This window comes from Sciurus vulgaris (genome assembly GCF_902686455.1).
Source record: "Sciurus vulgaris genome assembly, chromosome: 13".
NCBI lineage: Eukaryota > Metazoa > Chordata > Mammalia > Rodentia > Sciuridae > Sciurus > Sciurus vulgaris.
Window position 1 is genome coordinate 80,765,981 of NC_136474.1, and position 14,125 is coordinate 80,780,105.

The 14,125-nt window shown below is 36.9% G+C and overlaps 1 protein-coding gene across 5 annotated transcripts in view; it reads left to right on the forward strand.

The window, feature by feature from the left end:
• The window catches only part of WDR7 (WD repeat domain 7), a 360,567-nt gene that overhangs the window by 295,972 nt on the left and 50,470 nt on the right, over nt 1–14,125 (forward strand). For 4 of the 5 annotated variants that reach the window (XM_079108807.1, XM_079108809.1, XM_079108808.1 and 1 more), the window contains one exon: nt 1,020–1,119. In XM_079108807.1, the coding sequence (XP_078964933.1) occupies nt 1,020–1,119 (100 nt within the window). Of the gene's footprint in view, nt 1–1,019; nt 1,120–2,953; nt 4,015–14,125 lie in introns of those variants that run through there. The other variant, XM_079108811.1, reaches the window with a different exon arrangement.

Sequence of the window (14,125 nt, forward strand, 5' to 3'; positions counted from 1 at the left end):
GGGGGAAATGACAAGGAATGTCTTCAAGAATTGACGAAAAATTCTCATAAATATTTAGGGTAGGCTGCTTGTTCACCTTGACAACACACACAGACCATGGAACTGGGTAATGTGTTGTATATTTAAAACTCTTTGCATATATAAAATCATACCTGATTTATACTGCTAATAATTTTTACTCTTAATTCAGATCCTACCTATAGGAACTTGAAATCAGTATGACAAAGCATAAATCAGATGCTGCTTAATACAGCACCTGACTAGGACATTAGTCTAGAAAAAAGAAAAATAAATGATAAAATGATAAAACAACCTCTTATAACCTTCAAAATTCTTCCTAAATCCTATTTTTATGCAGTATAAAATAAATATCAAATATTTTATTCATACCACCTATAACCATCTTTATCGTTTAGATAAACTGGTAATTGTGGAAAATCTAGAGAATTTGCAAGGTAACTTTTTCCCCAGTGGATAGCTTTCTGATTTTATTCTACATTGCTAATGAGAACTTTAGACAGAATATTTATGTAGCCTTTTGTGATTATTCTGCTAGAAAGTATATTTTACTACTGAATAATGTTAATAACCCATGAAAATGAAATGAAATTGAATATGTAGCCTTTTCAAATTTTTTCTGAGTTCTATTCAAATGAAAATATTTGCATAAGTCATTATAAAACTGGATTTTCAGAATTAATCTTAGTTTGTATTTGACTCTTATTGTGTGAAAAATTCAAGGGTGTTTATAAAGTTGTTTTCTATTGAAGATAATTAACAGGCCTAAATGATATTCTGCATCCATTTTCTTTCAAATGATTTCTATGAGTCACTAAAAGGAAACATTCTTGAAAAATCTTAACATACTTATCATAGATATGTTTATATATATATATATATATATATATATATATATTATCAGAGGTGGCTTTAATCTCTGAAATGTGATGCTGTCCATTTCCACGTGCAGGTCATCTCACCTGGTTTTTTTGTTTTTGTTGTGAAAATGTTCAATTCAGGTTCTACATGGTCAGCTATTACGAGCGGAATCACAGAATAGCAGTTGGAGCGCGCCATGGTTCAGTGGCCCTGTACGACATTCGGACTGGAAAATGTCAGGTAAATAAATCATCGTGACTTCCTCTCCATAAAGTGTGGAAGTTATTGAAAGGAGAGAGAGACTAGCACTTCACCAGTTGACGTGCTGAGCTGCTGGAACGTTATGGATAATGCTAAAGGGATCAATAGTTTAATGAAGGACTCAAAGAATATAGAGCCCCACTGTCTTTATTCACTGGGACTGAAAGGCTGCCACAGATGGGTTTGTGATAGAGCCCAGAATCAGGTGGCACTGCTCTCAAACAACTTTGCAGTACATCTCTCCTTTTCTAAACAAAGTTTTCTGGGTTCCTTATTTTTGTCATGTGTTTTCTGAAACAAGTTTGATGATGCGGTTATGATATAATGGTTGAACAAAAATTTATTCTCTAAGTAAAATGATTTATTTACATGGTAACAAGAGTTTCTTTAATTTTAAGAGCAATCTAGTCAGAGTTCATAAAAAGAAAAAAAATTTCACTTAGTAAAGCTCAATTAAAAAATAATGTTCTCTTTGAAATAATGATACTACTTTTTATACTCTTATAACACTTTTTATGCTTTTATAACATGTTACTCTTTATTGAAAATTCATCTTGATTTTGATTTTGATCACCTTATTCTCAAAATATACTGGTTAGATCGGCAGCGCTAGTCTAGCCCCACTTTAGAGGTGGGAACCGAAGCTCAGAGCTTTAATAGCTTGGTCCCAGAGGCACGTTAGTGGCTAAGGGTAAATCCAGGACTAAGCACCATTGAGATGACAAAAGTATAGCATTCATTGATAAATAGTGCCAAAACAGCCTCTCCTGTTTCTCCTCCTCCTCCTCCTGCTCCTCCTCCTGCTCCTCCTCTTCCTCCTTCTCCTCTTCCTCCTCTTTGTCCTTCTCCTCCTACTCCTTTTCCTTTTTATTGATCCTTTTTAGTTATATATGACATTAGGAGTCATTTTGACATGATTATAAAAACACAAAACATAACTTCTTATGTTTCATTGTATCATTTATTAATGCTGATATATTCACCTGTCTTGTAGTATTAGGAATTTCCAGAAGGAGTATGAAAAAAATTAATGAGGATGTGGCTAAAAATTTAGACTGTCTCTTAAATGGGATAAACTACATTAATCCTCCAAAGCTTTCCTGTCAGCTTTCAATGAAATAGTTCTAAGAGATGGTAACAGGTGTTGGAGGTAAAGCGTTCAGCAGTTGGACAAGTTTGGGAGATCTATTTGAATGTTAAGTACATTTCTATGTTCAGGCCCCTGAATCCTGAGTTTGTCATGTGTGAACATGCTTCACGCATGGATTATGCACCATTTGCCATACTTATTGAACTGTTGGATTGTGTTGATATGTGTAAACCCCCCACCCCATGACCATATTCCTTTACACTGGGCTGTCACTGAGAGCATTGAAACCACTCTGAATGCTTGTTTAAAAATTAAGTTACATTTTATTTATAATAATCTTTCAGAAGAGAGATTCTTCAAAGGGCATTTTCAGAATCTCTTGAGGCAGATTTTTTTTCTCTTTTTAAACTTGATTTTAAAAGTGGATATGTAAAAATATAAAAGTTATATGTATGGATGGAGTACCTTGTGATGTTTCAATACAGGTATATATTGTGTAATGTTTAAATTAGGTTAAATATCTTTATCCCCTCAAAAGCCGATTATTTCTTTGTGGTAAAAACATTCAAATTCCTTTCTTCTAGCTTTTTAACACAGTACATCATTACCTCTAGTCACCTTAGGGTCCAGTAGCACACCAGAGCTTTTTATTTCTATTGAACTGTGATTTAGTACCCATTGATCAACCTTCCCCATTTTTCCCCTGCCCTCTACTCTCTGCAGCCTCTGGTAACCACCTGTTTTTAAGACAGTTTGAAAAACTGGAGTTTATTACTTCTAGTGGACTTGAGAGAAATAAACCACAAACATCTGCAAAGTAAAGATGGAAAGAAAAAAATAACAGGAGACCTTGTAAAGCTTCTTCAAAAATGAACTGAAGAAATCCTAGAGAGGATTCTTCATGATCAGATAAAATGCAGTTGCCACCAGCAGACAGCCAAGCGAGCCAGTGTTGAGTGCAGTGAGCTAAACAAAGGTGAGCGGGAGGACAGCAAGTGGCACCAGTGACAAAGGACCACAGTGTGCTGACACGCTGTTGCTTTCCACTTCTCTTCCTACTAAGTGTCTCAGTGATGAACTTGGTAATGTACTGAAAAAGTTAATCTTTTGAACACCTTCTTCTTTTCAACTGGTTTACTTGAGATACACTTCCCAAAGCCATTCTTTCTTGAAAGGAATTTGAAATACTATATTTTCTGAATGTTATTGTAGTGTCTCCATGATTTTTTTCTACTTCATCTTCTTGATTTTAGTAGCTAAAATTATCATTAGTGTTGCAGGGGTGAATAGCCTTCACCTTCCTGTTTCGTATAGTGGTGAAAGGAAAACTTACCCTCTTCTCTCATCACTCTGTGAAAACACAGCTCAATCTCTGAAATATGTCTTAACTACTCTTGCCAGCTGTCATTTATGTATCATTTATATCCAGTGACAGTGAACCCTTAAGAGAGTCTCTTACTTCTCTTATTAATGTTGTAAGATTTGAGATAAGTGAGTGAACATCTGAAACAGCATACAGTGTAGGTAATGCATTTAGAAATGATGTTTTAAGGGGTGAATCATAGGATCATTTTGAACTAGGAATGCAGTAAAGCATTTCTTGAAAAATCCTTTGGAATCCTTTGGGGTAATTTTTCTAGCATAAGCAAAGACAGAGATATAACGTAAAAAGTTTAAAAGGGATATTTAGAAAAATTTACCTGGTTATAAGATGTAGAGTTCCAGTGGGTGAAAATATAAAGTGTAATGCCCAAGATGGACTAAAGGGTCAGATAGGTCTCTTGCTGTAATTAGATTAGTTGATAAAGAATAAAAGAAAAATTAAGCACCTTTCTCTTACCTTTTGACTTTGACTTCTATTTTTAAAAAAGAAAAAATCAATTCTCTTGATCTGTTCCTCCCAGACTCTTAAGAGGAGATTATACAAAGCCATAGGATGAATATGGCATATCTGTCTGGAACATGAATTTTATACAAGTCAAGGGTTGGAAAAATATGGTCCAAATCTGGCCTGTTGCCTGTTCTAATAAATAAAGTTTTATTGGAACACAGCCACACTCATTCGATTATGCATTGCCTACTACAATGGCAGAATTGAGTAGTTGGCAACTGGCAAAGAACCTTTGTGATCTGCAAGCTAAAAGATTTACTATCGGTCCCTTTATAGAAAAGGTTCACTGACCTCTAACTAAGATGGTTGAGGAAGAAGAGTTAACTAATTTAACTAAAAGTGATTTAGAACATTATAGTATAATGTCAAGAATAATTAGAATAGTAAGAATGATTAGAAAGATGTGTGGGTTTGAATTCCATCTCCACCACTAATTCGCTTTATAACCTTGGGAAAGTCTTCTAACTTCTCTGAGCTGAAATGTCCTCATCTGTAAAGGGATAATAGAAATAGCATCTATTATTGGGATAAGTGTTAAAGCATAATTTATTGAAACACTGTTCAAGATGGTAAGGCAGACTTTATCAAGGAGGACCGTGCTGATAGGTCTGGACCCACCGCAACAGGGTGCTGCAAAGCAGGAGAAGGACTGGACTCTATCTTTCACAAGAAGCAGGGTGGGGTTCATAGGTGGAAAGTTACTAAGAGGAAGCAACTTACTTGGTAGTATCTGTGACTGAGTGTGTGCCAGAGGTCGTCAGATACCAAGAGTGGGGGATTTTCTCTAAACTGACTTAGGGGATTCTTGTTCAAACTGAATTCAGCAAGAAGGGCAAAGAGGGAACCCCAAGCTGAGGCCTACTCAGACAGAGGACTCAAAGGAGCCTAACTCAAGTCTCTACCAGAAGTAAATAAGGTAATTTGCATAAATACTTGGCACAATGGTTATCTTATAGTTAGTATTCTGTAAATGTGGCTGTTATTACATTAAAATAAATTTGGAAATATACTACATTATAATTAAATTTCATTAATATTAGGAAACTTAAGAAAAACTCAAGTATAGACCCTGGTGCTAAGAACTCCCTCTCCTGACTTGGAAGCACTTTGGTGGCAAGTGGAAGCAGCAGCGTGAGGCCACATGTGGGTTTCTTTTCCAAAGGCTGTCCTACCTGTGCTGTCACACTGTCTCTACTGACTACGGCAGTCAGAAACAGATGGAATTCAATAGTTAAAATTCTGCTGTGCTGCGGACTTCAAAACCACTAAACAATTTAGGAACACACCTGACTCAAGTTTCACTTAAAAAAAAAAAAAAAATCTAGCTCCCCTAAGAAACACTTAAATTTTGTTGCCAAGTAGTACTCTTGCTAAGCAGGCAGATTAGAGCCCATGGCTCCCTTAGAGCTCTACAAATATGTATTTGGTTAAATCAAGAATGAAAATCCTCTCTGGTTTGGCAAACATGATCTCCTATCTCACTGATGTCCAGTCCTTTTTGAATCCATCATTTGTAATAACTGCTCACTGTGCCAGGTTCCCTTAGGCTCATGTTAGCTAGTTTTCCTATGAAGTTTGCACCGTGTCACTTGGAGGTGCCTGATCCACTTTGGTAAATCTAGGCACTCATTTTCTTACCATGCTTTGGCAAAGTACTACAAAACAGCAGTGATATTTGAGAGATAAAAATAAGCCTGAAGCCTTCTCTATATCTGAAATTATTTTTTAAAAAACTTTATTACTGAAAAGTTTAAGTAAATGCCTTGGCGAACCTGTTCTTAAAATCCCATAATATCTAGTGTCTGGTACATAGAAGATGTACAATGAAATACATTGTTGATCAGATTTTTTAAATCCTGACTCTTTAAGGTAAAAAAATATGTTAAGAACTATAATGTGATATGATAAATGAAAACAAAATGTGTCTAAATTATATAAAAATATCAATTTGTGCTGGGGAAATAGCTCAGTTGGTAGAGTGCTTGCCTCGCATGCACAAGGCCCTGGGTTCAATCCCCAGCACCACAAAAGGAAAAAAAAAAAAAATCAATTTGTTATAGTTTTATTTCAGTATGTTAGAAACACTCATCAAATTGCTTTTCTTTAGGGAGAATATTTGTTTTAGAAATAGCATAGAGTCATGGCAGATATATCTCTGTAGTAGACCACAGCCAGGCCTGCCCTGGGCCAGGTAATGAAGCAAAAAAAAAAAAAAAAAAGAAGAAGAAGAAGAAGAAGCAAAGTTGATTTTATGTGTAGAACTGTGGCAGCTGTGGCCTAGCTATAATCCCTCACAGAAAGGACATTGAATTCTGTAATGTCGATGTGTGGCCCATAACACAGCCTGATGTATACCAAAGCAGCGATCCTACAGCTTGAGCTCCTGTGGCCTTGAAGATTACTCCATGAGGGATGAATGCACTGACCTCTGACCTTCACATGTACCTCAATGAGTAAAGAGTGGGCAGCGGGATACTGAATCCTTTTAGTTGTACCCTTATCCCCTGAATATCCTCTGCCTGCTTCTTTGATAATTCAGTAGTTACAGAAGTGAAATCAACCCTGAACTCCATCCACATCTGTTTTCACCAGTCTGTCAACTCTGACTTATCCAAACCTGGCTCACTTTCACTTTTCAGCCAACAAGATGTCACCTGTAGTCCACAGGGTCACTACATCTGCTAAGCATGTACTTAAACTCAAGAGAAGACCAAAACAGCCACAACCACCTTCAAGTACATATGAGAGATGAGCAAGAGTACCTTAATGTTTTATTAAACTCTTCTTCCCTATTTCATGTTTTTGTTTTTTTTTTTTTCTCAAATACAAAGTCATTTTGAGGACTGGTTTTCTCATCTCTTTAGATGTCTCAATTATCTCAAATTCAGGGTGTCATGTCAGAAAATATTTCTGTCTGCCAGCATCCCTTCCAAACTACCTTTTTTCTGTTAATGGCGTGATAATATGATGACACCACCCATCCATATCTGTTACTGAGTTTAACTTTTCCTTAGCAGAAGCTTGAAATCTGCCTCTTTCCCCTGCAAATACCCTAAATTGGAACCTTGGCCTGTTCAAGGTGTTTGAGCTTCTAGTTTTGATCATCGTGCATATATACCCCTTTCTTTCTTTGATCTTCATTTTATTCAGTAACACCCACTTCTTCTGTTGTAACTTGCCCTGGTACTCTTGCAGTTTACATAGAAAATATTGAGAAGTATCGCTTGGATAATTTCTTGGAACCACAGTCAGAATTTCAGGAGATGTCCTGAATTACAATTACAATTACATGTGTCTAGATTGCAGCAAAACTCTCACCTTGCCAAGAATATACCATGTACTCAGGTGAAGCACTTCTGATGAGTAAAAATGCTGAAGCATTCTTGTTAAGTTAATGATTATTGCCTCTATTTTCATTGAGGTTTTGATTGAAATTTATTTTAATTATCCTTTGAATTTCCTATGCCTCTTGTATCCACTATTTCTAATGCAGAACAATTATAATTGTTTCTGACATGCTGATCTTAATATTATCTCTAAATTTAATTACCAAACTATTTATTTCCTTTTATTTCCTAGTAGAGCACCTACAAATAGATTCTGAAACCAGACTACCTGGATTCACGTCCTTGCTCAGCTTATTAGCTTTGTGGCTTTGAGCAAAGAATTTAAAAATTCTCTGTATTTGAGTTTCTTCATCTACAAAATGAACATAATAACAATTGTCTCATTGGGTTATAAAGATTAGAAGTGCTCCAAAATGCTCAAAAAGTGTTAGTCATCACAATTATTAGGTAGCTGTTGGTCTAATAGGACAAAATCAGTCAGTCCCATCCTTGTCCCTTCCTGCTGCCTTATATCCTGCTTCATACCCCGTAGATCTATTATCATTTCTTATGTTTTTTATAATTCTTTCCCCAAGACTATTTGAATTACTCTTTTAAGTAGGGTCAGTAATATATCTGTTAAATAATTAGCAAATTTCAAGATTTCAGACCTACTGATCTGTCCTTAATTATCTGCGTTTAGTAATTATCTTTCTTTCCTGATTTTTTCTCATAACATTAATCTCTTTTCTTACTACTCTTTTGTTCTTCAATGGTTTTTTGAAATCATTATATTCTATATTAGAATCTTTCTGAGTAAAATAATTAAAATTTTAAACAAACTTTCTTTTTTAAAACAGTTCCAACTTTACAGCAAAACTGAGTAGAACATATATACCCAGAGAATTCCCATATACCCTCTGCACCCACATACGCGTACCCTCCCCTGTTATCAGCATCTTCCCACTGAATAGTACATTGGTAATATAGAAAAGTTCAGACAAGCTCAGACATACTCAGGATGGCATGGCCATACATGGTAATGTTCAGGCTTCTCCTCTAAAAGTTTGATAGTTGAGTCTGTTGAAACAAACTGGTAATAGACAGTATTAGTGGGGGAAAAAGCATACAGGTTTATTAACATGCACATGTATATGAGCCATACAAAATATGAAACTCACAGAGGAGCCAGGTGGTTGAGGTTTAAATACTATTTCCTAAGAGAAGAGGAAAAATGAGGGACTGTAGGCATTTTTAATTGGGTAAGTTATTTAGGGGGAAAATGAGCCTGGAGAATAGACAGTGGTCACGGACAGTATTCCTCTGGCTGTAGGTATGATTGCCTGACCTTCAGTCTTCTGTGTGATATGAGTTCAATCTTCCTTGGATGATGAAATTTCTGTGAGAGTATTTGAAGGCAAATGTGTTCCTCTTAGGAGGATCTGGTTTTTAGGTAAATAAGAGAACCACAGGGAAAGCCCTCCTCTGTATTTGCTTCTCCCAGTGTGTTCTCAGTGGAAAGTTCAAAGCAGCAGATTTGGAGGCATCATTTTCTGAGCCCCACTGAAAATGAGGCTCAGAAACACATCCTCCCCAGAATCGGTAGTTTGCATTGGAGTTTATTGGTGTGGAAGAGTCTATAGGTTTGAACAAGGTCATCATAACATGTATCTGCCATTACTCTATCATGCAGAGTAGTTTCACTGCCCTAAAAATTCTGATTTATATAACTTTTAATGTGTATCTTATTATTTTTAGTGTAAATTTCTGCATATGACATGTGATGACCAGAATGCTCTGAAACTGTTTCCAAACATATGTTTTATGAGCATTAATTTCTTCATGCCCTTCCTCATATTTCTGGGAATAACAGGATGACTTTTGAGCTATGGTTATTCTCAAAAAAGTGAAACTCCAAAGTTGGCCTATTTTGCCTCCTGTATTTGTTATCTTGGATAACAGACTGTTTCTTCATTTATTCATGATTTAATATCCATTTTGTCTATTTTTTTAAAAAGTATGATGATGGCTCTTCTCTATGCCAAGAACTATATTATATATTGAACCATATTATATGCAAAAGATGACAAAATCCATGAGTGTGTCCCTTAATGACACACTCTGGTATGGAAGATAATCTTAAACCCCCAACTGAAGTAATATAACGAGCTCTAAAGGAGGACAACCTGGAAGAGCACAGGAGGAGCACTGGCCCAGATTCCTGTGGGACACTGGGGAGTTGCGCAGGCAGGGCTCCCTAATGGGGAGGGCATCTGAATAACACAAGGAATCAAGCAAAGACGGGGAAGGGCAGAGACAGTGTTCCAGGCAGACAGTACAACCTGTGCAAAGCCTGGAAGACCAGCAAGCACAGGGAAGGCACGCTTGTCAGATGCTACAGAAACGTTTTCCCTTGTACGTGGGAACGTTCCTGCTACAGCAACTTTCACATTGGCTTTATACTGGGAATTGCACAAATCTTGCCTGAGAAACAGTTATTCCAATACATAAGTGGAGACATTTCTTGTTTGTGACTTATTAAATGCTGAATTTAAGTTTCATCGCATTAGCAAAGTGTTAAAGAAATAACCGAATGCTGACATTCTCTGTTAACTAAATTACTGTTTTTAGGGAAAGGACTTGGCAAAATATAGAAGTGTTTTCACTATGGGATTTAAAGTGTTTTATGAAAATAAATTACTGTAGTTTTCTGTAATACATTTAATTCTGGAAAGCACTCTAAAGTACTATGTATCAAAAAAAAAGCTAATATTCAAGATTAAACAGAAATGTCAGTAAACATAGTTATATTAATACAAGTTTGGAAAACAATGTGTTCTTCTCTCTAAAAATAACAAAGATTTTACTTCTAGTAAGGAGGAGCAATGGACCTTAGGGATCTTGTGGACAGTAAGATTGATGTTTCTTTAAGGCAGAGTTTTAAGCTCCAGGCACAGTTTTCACTGAGCAGAAGTCTATAACGCTTATACATCAAGGGCACTTATGCGGTGATTGCAAAAATTGCAGTGAGGATTGACTACAGTACTTAGTCAGACAGTGACATTTTAGGTATTTTCTTCCTGCCTCTTTTCAGCAGCTGGTTTTATGGCAGGTGCTTCCTGTGACATTCTGGAGCAACAACCAGAAATATGGCATCAGGGGTGATAATAAGATGAATGGTTGGAGAAGACAATGGCTTCCTGACACTGTTGAGGAATTACCTAACAAGCCTCCTGTTTTAAAAGTGAACTGCTATTTAGAGAGGAACCTCCAGGAAAAGGCACAGATATCCAAAACAGTGCTTGAAATCAGACCATCATTTATTCTGAAAGTTTTAAAATTTTAGAATATTTTTAACTGTGCAGAGGATTTTTATGTTATTTATTCCATTGCTTATTGAGCACTTCTTGTATTGGGGTGATGCTTTGAATGTCAGTATTCAAGACTGTTGCACTGAAAAAGAAAATTAAATCCTTCATAACACCTACAAGTGGAAATACATAAAGCAGAAGTTCTGTATTTATAACTAATAAATTTTAACAAGCATTTTAATATTTTTATAGGCAAAAAATTCTTTTCATATTCAAAATTCATATCATTTCATTTACATTTCTCAGTGCCATTTATTCTCCCACCTAGCCATTATCTTTTCCCCCTCAACACATAAAAAAGAAAGTTTAAATGTATATATGTGTGCATATGTATATTTTTTCCACAGATATAGTTTACAAAATTAGGAAATATTTGGTAGGGAAGTATAGTCATCCGTTAGCACTCATGGGGGATAGTTCTGGAACCTCCCCAGAGTTATGAAAATCCACGCATGTTCAAGTCCCTTCTGTAAAGTGATGTAGTATTTGCATATAGCCTATATAATTCTCCCAATACTTTAAATTATCTCTAGAATACTCATAGTAATCATAAATGATATGTAAAAAGTTGTTATACTGTATTATCGAGGAAATAATGACAGGGAAAAAAGCCTTCATATGTTCAGTACAGATACAGTTTTTATGTTTGGAATATGTTCATTCCACAATTGGCTGAACCCATCGGTGCAGAGCCCACTAATAGGGAGGCCAACTGTATATTGAATTCATGCTGGAGTCACTGTCTTTCATTTTTTATATCCATTCTCAATATGGAAGGGACTTAAAACAGGCCTCATATAATAATTCAATAAATATGACTCTTAAGTACTCTAAAACATATATAATGAGGACATGAGTCTACTTCAGATAGGTTGTATGAAGATGTTGATGTCCACTTAAAGCATCCTTTAAGATCTGGCAGGTCCTATCTCTGGAGGTGCTGAATGGACCTCTGGATGGAGCTCGAGTCCGGTGGGGCAAGAGGCACACGTATGGTACCTAAAAGCCCTGGATCCCACATAGTCAACCCCATAATTTGTTCAGTTTGTCAAAAATGTTGCTCAGGTGTGGAATCATATAAAATGGCATATACCATAGACATAGATCATTTTATTTCTCATCTCTTCTGATATGGGACCAAAGACTTTTCTTTCCATATGATTTTAGTTCTTTCTTGCTAAAGCACACCAGTTTCTGTTTCTTTAAGTGGACTGAGATATTAAGCATATTTACAAAATGATGTCAGAGTATAATTCTAGACTTTGATGCTTTTCCTGGTCTTTTGCAGTTGTCTCACTTAAGCCTAATGTCGTGTGTATATGTGTGTCTTTTTAAAAGCCCTCTTGTCTCTTTTGCAGTGTAATTTTATGATATTTAATCCAACTACATTAACATTGGCAAGTTCAACTAGCCTTAACTCTGGTTGACTACAGGCCATAGAGTTCAACTGGCAAGAGCAATAGTGAGTGGACTTTCCAGAGAGAAACCTGCCAACCACCGGCATTCCTCACATGTGGAACACCAGTTAGGGTATTCAACAGAGGGAAGAGAGAACCTCAGTTACCCCCAGGGTGGGTAGAGATCCTGTCATGCTGCCTCCAAGACGAGATTCCTGGAAGCATGAAACGGTCTTATGAAGTGCAGGTAGGAGTGACTGCTTGTGTGGGCAAGGTATTCACCATCTGGACACAGAGAAGAGACAAGTACAGTAGTGTCCCAGTGCTGCAGTGAATGTCAGGCCACCCAGGAGCAAAGGGCGAATCCAGTGAACACAAGGGACAGGAGCAGGAAGAGGTTCATAAGGAACATGTTGTTTGGGCTGATCCTTGAGCAGATTTCCTGTGGGCACACATGGAGGAAGAAGACTTTTCAGGAAGAGGATGAGTGTCAACAGAAGCTCAGAAACATTTAGCAGGTGGTACCTTCCAGAAGCTGCAAGGTGTTGGTTCCAATGGAGTGTGATAGAGCAGGAGGGATGAAGCCTAATAGTAGGAGGGTGAGACCATGGCAGGCCTTCCCTGTCAGAGGCTTCCATCTGGAGTCTCAGGGTCAACAATGACAAACTCTCATCCCTACAGAGACCAAGTAAGTGGCACAAATTATTAAGATAAACCTTCTTGGTTTATTTCACTTTTGATAGCACCATCTAAGAAATGTTTCCCTTTTTAGTTGTGCCTATAACACAACAGTTAAAGCCTTTAAAAATGCAGCTGGTAGTGTGCTTTCGTGTTGGGGCAGAACTGGGAGAGGTGGGGATTGCGGCAAACTGGAGAGCACATGCTGTATGGAGAGACCAGCCAGGCCTCAGATCCTCACCTTCAGTGCAAACGCTGACTTTTGTTGCCTCCCTCTGATTTTTCCAGATAGTTCAAAAGTTTGGATTTTTATTTTCAATTCTCCCAATTTTTAAGTGTTGGTAACTGATTTCAAAAGTTTATAAACTGATAATATACTGAGTGTATAGTTTTGCATTCAGCGATTTGGAGAGTTTTAAGCAGGGGAGCAACAGGATGAGGCACTCCCATTTTGGAAGGTCACTGGCGACGCTGTATAGGATGAAATGAAGTAGGCTTCCTTTTGGAGGCTTTGTAACAATCCAGACAGCAGTTGAGCAGGACCCAGTGAGCATCTGTGGTGGCTGAAGTGAGAATCATGACCAAGTAGATTCAGTTGAGCCTTAATGCATGCTGAGTATACAAGCTAGGTAAAAATACAAATCAGTACCATAATGAAGAAGTAAAAGCAGTATTTTCTGAGAACAGTGATAAAATAATGGACTGCAAACTGAGGAAAGACTGACATGTAAAAGAAAAAAATTAGTTATAGAAGGAAATTTTAAAAATACAAATTGTAGAATTATTTGGAAAGACTCATTTCTTAGCATATTTCTTCTGCAAAGGAATAGAAGCCACAGAAGAGGATTTAAATCAAAGACTTTATTATTTCATGCAATAAAACAGCCAGAGATAGCTAGTCAAGTGAGCAGCTTGCTGTTCATCATATAACCTGGTCTTCCTGGGGAACTCTGTTTCATTGGGCTCTTAGGTTGGATTGCCTCAGGGTAGCTACCACCAAGTCAGCAACCTGTACAAAGGATGCCGTCCTGAGGCAGAAAGAGAAAGTTTTAAAAGTAAATACACCCTTTGAGAAACCCATTCTTTTATCTCCTTGACCCAAATGGCATCCCTTACCCATTTTTAAAGCAGTTAATAATGGAATTATCAATGGAATGGAATTATCAGGATTGATTAATCAAGATTCCCTCCTGAGACATGAGAAGACCTCATCTTCCCTGAGCACAGGGGTT